Consider the following 6,257-nt stretch of genomic DNA (forward strand, 5'->3'; position numbering starts at 1 on the left):
AAAGCTTATCATTGAAAGTTTACAAAACAGACCCATATGAATGTTATATTCTAAATATTTAAGCAGAACTTTGAATATCAAATTATCAAATACTTACTGAGTGACAAGAACCAAGTGCTATTCTAGGCAGAAGAAAATGAACAAATGTATATTGCCAACTGCCTTTGGACAGCATGCCATCTTCTCTGGGTACAATATAGACAAATTATACCAAAAAACACATACTATACACCAAAGGATAGGAATGACAACCACTGCAAAAAAAATTCATGGTAAGAAAAAAGTTAAGACTTCCATAAACCATTTTAACTACAGTTTAATTGGAAAACAAGGGCTTGGATCAAATGGTCTCTAAGTATCCTTGTAGGTCTAATACCTAAGAATGCACGGGAGGGTGGAACAGGGAGAGAAGGTTGTATCAGAAATTTGAACTGAGCCATAAAAGGCACTTGGAGTAAAAAGAGAGGGTATTCCAAGCAGGTGGACTAGTAGGAGCAATGATCTGGAAGTGGGGGCACCAACAGCTTTTCAGATAAAGTCCACATGGTATTCTATTTCACTGTATATAATTTTAACTCTGAGACAACCCAGTGTGGAAAATGTTTTTGCCAGCTCTTCCTCAAAGGACTACTATCTAGAATATATAAAGAACACAAAAAAATCAGATCCCCTCCAAATTTAAAGATCCAATAAAAAAAAAAAAAACGGGCATCTGAAAGGAATAGACACTTTTTAGATGAAGAAAAAACAGCAAATAAATATATGAAAAATGTTCAACATCACTGGTCATTTGAGAGATACAAAAAATTAAAACAATGTTGAGATTACATCTCACCTCAGAAAGAATGGTTATTACTAGGAAATCAGGGCTGGGGATTTAGCTCAATGGTTCCACCACCTGCCTCTCAAGTGCAAGGACTTGAGTTCAATCCCTGGTACCAAAAATAAAAATGAAAAAAAGAAATCAACCAGTAACAAATGCTGGTGGGGGTATGAGGCAAAAAAAGAACCCTTCTTCAGTGTTGGTGAGAGTGTAGGCTGGTGCAATCACTGAGAAAATCAGTGTGGAGATTCCTCAAAGAACTAACTAGAGGTTCTATTTGAGCCAGCTATTTCCCTTCTTGGTATCTTCCCAAAAGAATTAAAAGCATCACACCACAGTGACATATGCACACCCATGTTTATAGTGGAACAGTTTGTAATAGCTAAATCTTGGAAACAGTCCAAATGTCCATCAACCAATGACTGGGTAAAGATGATGTGGGTGTTTTGAAATATCATGGAATATTACTCTGCTATTAAGAAGGATAAGCTTGAGATATGTCTGGCCAAATGGATTGACCTTGAGACTATACTCGTAAGTGAAATAAATCAGACACACATGTTATACCTTACTGTTTCTCTGCTGTGAGAAACTGAAAATGAAAATAAGGATAAAATGTATAACAGATAACAAGAAATGGGAAAAAAATGTTCAAATTAAAAGGGGAACAATGGAAGAGGAAGAGGAAAGGAAAGAAGAGACAAGAAAACAAGAATAGAAGAAAAAAAGCTTTTGTAAATAAGGAGGGAAAGAGGGGTCAAGGAAGGGGAATGGGGAAAAAAGCAGCAGCAAGATATATCATGTACAGGTACAAATTTCCTATGATGAATGTTATCATTATGTATATCTAAATGTACCAGTAAATGTTTTGCTTCAAAAAATAATAAGTTCAACTCTGAGTCAGGATTAGCATACTATTTGTTATTCTATGAAAATAGAATTAGTTGCTACTTAAATATCTGGCTCAAGACGATCTGTTCTAATAATTGAATGGGCTCTTTGCTCAGTAGATCTACATTTTAAAATGTATGGGGCAACTTCTCTTCCCCACCCAGATACAGGGAAAAGATACACTCATTTTTTCTGGATGGAAAAATAGCACAAGCCAAGACCAACACATCTTTGAAAAATCATCACTAACATTTCAACTAACAGTACTGCTACAAGGGAAGCTGAGTTCAGGTGACTGTCAACAATACTATTTAAATTTCCCACCTCAATCACCATAAAAATTGTAATATGACTTTTTTAAAATTTTAGTTCTTAAAAGGTCTGTAACTCTTGGCCAGAAGTCAGAAATTCCAAATCTAAAATGAATTTTCTGACTCAATATTGAAAATAAATTCTTAAGTTTAGATGTTTAGGAGAAAAACAGCTGGAGAATTCAGGAGCCTCCCATATTTTAATATGAAGTGACGTCATTACTGTCAAGAATTCCAAGAACTCCCTAAATTGTGTGGTTAAGCAACATCTTGAAGCTCAGTAAGGACGATAGGAAGGTAGTATGTTCCTCCTTAGTATTCAGCTCCAGAATAACTTTTTCTATTAGATTTTTCCCTTATGTTAGAAAGGAACCTAGTGTTAGAAGTATAGTCTATTAACTTATGTGCATTTTCAAAGCCAAGGCTACGGATTTTCTGTGCTTAACATACTCTAAATTAGCACTGATTTTTATAGGATTTCTAGGGAAGGAAGATAAGCTGCTTTCCTCGTAAAAGTTTGGGGATTTACTTAAAAATCTAATTACATTTGAAATTGTACAAGTCAGCAAAACAATCACTCAGGCAAAGTAGTCAAGTAGTGAAACTTCAGAATACTTGGTGTAGGTAAAAGTTTAGTTATGAAATCTCGTGTCATCTCAGTCAAATGTTATTGTGGAAAAAAAAAAATCCCAGTGCCTGTGGGTTTGAGCTAACCTACCAATGGCTGTGTATCTGTTTAACACTGTTGATCAAAATTACTTGGCGTTTCTATGGGTGCTTCCTTACCATACTTCAAATATGGAAACTATATTCCACCTGCAGTTTGTTTGCCTTTTATTTCAAATGGTGATTGTTTGCTTTACTCAGAATTATAAACCCACAAGATTCTTCTTGATAAATTGTACTGCCAAGTTTATTCAGTTGGATTGGCCTTTATCTATACCACTCCTTTGACACTTGCTGCCTGTTCTTGTAGACCTAGAAGCAGTAAAAACTTTAATTCAGTCCCCATAACCACTGCACACAACCAACCCACACCTACTTGCATGCACACCACAGGCATACTTATGCTCCCCCAAACTATATATAGCAATTTTCTTATTCATGTAAAACATAGATATGACTTAGCTTGGTTTATTTATATGTTCATTTCTAGAGGTTTGGAGATGAACTAAATAAAGCTCATATTTAAAAATAAATCATATTCCAGGATCAGAGAAAAGGCTTGATACTGGATGAACAACATTGAATAAGTACGTCTAAAGCCAGATTAAATTTTTAAGCAACTGCTAAAAAATTAATGAGGTTTAATGTGACCTATTTAGGAGAAATAGTTCTTTGTTGTGTTCTATTAGACTAATCTGACGATGAAAAAATAAATAAAACCCTATCTTCTTATATCTACCCGTGACTTTGCACTTGCTGCACAAGCACTACTATCAAGCCACAGCGTCAAGGCCTCATTATCCCTTATTGGATCTAGCTATGAAAGTAAAAGGAAAATACTACAAGGGCAAGAAAGGTGAGTCAACAGTGTGAACAGTGTTACAGGAGAGCAGGGGAACCTCCCCTTACCCCAATTCCTAGATGCTGCAGTAGTTCTGATGGCTAGAAGCTGACAGTGTTGAAATCCCCCAGTTCACCAGGTCTCACAACCCTATCCCCCTCTCTAGTCTTAGTAAAGTGACTTCCGTTCTCAATTGAGAAGCACCTTCTAAGCTGAGAAAGTCCTAGGATGTCCTCTGATAGGACAATACATACATGGATCCTGTGCATGGTCAACAGATGATAAGTGACTGCGATGGTGGCCTAACCCCTCCCAATGGACCACAAATGCTGATCTCAGAATCTCTGGCACTTTCTAAAATGTGGCTGAGCAGTAATTTGGAAGCCTAAACCCTGACCTTAGGAATTCATAAGAACAACCCATGTTTTATACACTCAAAGAAAGTAAAATAAACAAACCCAGGGTTTTATACTCCCTCTTGTTATTTTTATGGCAGTCTTTCAAATTAGTTCACAATGTTCAGTCTTCTACCCTCTCAAGAAATACTGAATTGGGGGTGTGGGGAAAAATCAGTGATTTAATAGTAACCAACATGTGTACACTGTAACTCACCATGGGGGAATAACTCACCAGAAGGGGACTTTGTGGTAAAAGAATGCAGGTGACTTTCAAGCTGGCACTGAGGTTTCTCTCCCTCCCAACCTTCTCACTGAGGGGGGCCCAGGGATAAAAAATAAAGGTGTTTATATTTACCCAGAAGTGTGCATGGCAATTGACCATCATGGTTCTCTCAATGAGCTCATCAGGACATTCTAGAAGGTGATGTCCAGAGACCACGCCAGCATTATTGACCAAGACTGAGACCTCACCAACTTCCTTGCGGACCCTTTCAGCTGTCATGTAGACATTCTCTCTCTTTCCCACATCACAGGTATAGGTAAAAACCTGCAAGTTACAGTTGGACAGAATTTCTTCCTCGCCATTCCCAGCTGTCCTCAGAAGTCCAGATGAGAAGAAAAAATGGAACAGAGAAGGGAATGCAGAAAGTGAGTTACATGGTAATCAGTAAGACAAAGATCACACAAAACAAAAATACTTCAGTGAGCTTCAAATTTCTAACACCATAAGGTCTGCCAATGACTGAAATTACAGCTGCTTTCCTTCTCCCAACCCCCCAAAGTCTTTGGGAATTACAGCAATTTACTGGATAACTTTGCTTAGGGGAAAGTCATTTAATTGTGACAAGCCCAATACAAGTAGACCACATGGGATCAGCTTGCTGGAGTTAAAGACACCTGCAAAGAACTGATCTCAGCCCAGAGAATAGCACACACATTACACATACCCTTTCTTTCGAGGGTGGGGGTGTGGAAGCAGTGGCCAGAAACAGCTCTTAATATTTAGCATGAGCATCTTCAAAACAAATTCATACTGAGGTTCTCACCTCAAAACTTAAATAATGTGAATTCACTCAAAGCCACGAAATAAAGTTTCTCTGAAAAAGTGGAGATTACTGATTTGTTTTATAGCTGACTCCCCTAAAAAGTACCCTTAAAAATCAAGTTTACAGATAAATATGCAATTTTACCACATAAGAACTCAAAAAGCTTAAAAACCCAAATCATTCCTCTGGGAAATCAGCATTCTTGTCTTTAGGTTTTGGAAGGGACACAAAAATGTGTATCTGCTATCCCCGAATACAATGAAAATTTAACATTTTCAAACAATTAAAAAAGGTAGGTGCCAATAAATCTGGTAACAAGTGATCAATACAGGAGAGGAGTGTGCATGAGTCAATTTCATATGGTTCAATATTTTCTTTGGAAATGAATTTTGCCAATAAGCAAGAGCCATCATCAAATTTTCTGGGCCAGGATTTATTTATTGGTTGGTTATGATCTATTTAGGCTCTAAAAAATAAAAAGTCTCACATTCAGTCTAGTTAATTTACAAAAAATGCTGACCAGGGTGACCAAAAACATGGAAGAAATTTACAAAGGTTGAAATTCTTCAAGCATTTTCTCTAGAGGTCAGGCATCTCTCAATCAAGCTCAGGGTTTGGAACTGAAGCACTTACTTATCATTGGCGAAACAATGTAATTATCCTTCCACTCCATGCTACAGTTAGAAACCATCAACAGTGTGCTAGTCTAAGAGGTCCCGAGTACAGTAACACAGATTTATGCTTTAGTCCAGTCTCGGAACAACTTCCTAAGGACGCTTTAGTTTCCCTTTCCGCCACACACAAGTCAGAGCGAGACAATTCTTTAGAATCCAAATCTGTGGCAACAAGTTTCCTCTAACTTCCTTCCCCTCAGAGTGCTTAGGAAACACTACAGTCGGCCTCCAGAGACCGGCTCTCAGCTAGGACGAGGTCTGGCCCTTCTTCCCTTCTAACACAGACGTGATCGAGCTCTATGATCACCGGACAAATTCCACTTGTCTGCCAGAAGACCGGTAGGATTTTATTTTTCCTTGAGTGCGGCGAGGCTGACCATGGCTGGGGACAGGGGGGCCCTCTGGGGGAGGACGCGAGCTGGGGAGGGGGTTGACCCAACAATGCCCGGGCGCTGGTATGAGTTACCTTGCAGTGCTGCGGCATCGGCCGCCTCCAGGTCGCGGTAGATGTGGCGCACCATGCCGGCCGTCTCCTCGTTGCTTTGCGTGTTGATGTCCCAGAGCACCAGCAGCGCCCGGCGCCGGGCGAACTCCAGCGCGAAAAGGC

The 6,257-nt window shown here is 38.9% G+C and overlaps 1 protein-coding gene across 1 annotated transcript in view; it reads right to left on the reverse strand.

Moving 5' to 3' along the window:
• Rdh10 (retinol dehydrogenase 10) overlaps positions 1–6,251 on the reverse strand; it is a 32,306-nt gene extending 26,055 nt beyond the window's left edge. Inside the window, exons 1-2 of the mRNA XM_010622438.3 lie at positions 6,117–6,251; positions 4,286–4,521 (exon numbers count right to left, since the gene is read on the reverse strand). Of these exons, the coding sequence (XP_010620740.2) occupies positions 4,286–4,521; positions 6,117–6,171 (291 nt within the window). The 5' untranslated portion in view covers positions 6,172–6,251. The remainder of the gene's footprint in view (positions 1–4,285; positions 4,522–6,116) is intronic.
• Positions 6,252–6,257: the final 6 nt, after the last annotated feature.

Source organism: Fukomys damarensis, unplaced genomic scaffold, assembly GCF_012274545.1.
Source record: "Fukomys damarensis isolate Sample0158 unplaced genomic scaffold, DMR_v1.0_HiC HiC_scaffold_5, whole genome shotgun sequence".
NCBI classification, from domain to species: Eukaryota; Metazoa; Chordata; class Mammalia; order Rodentia; family Bathyergidae; genus Fukomys; species Fukomys damarensis.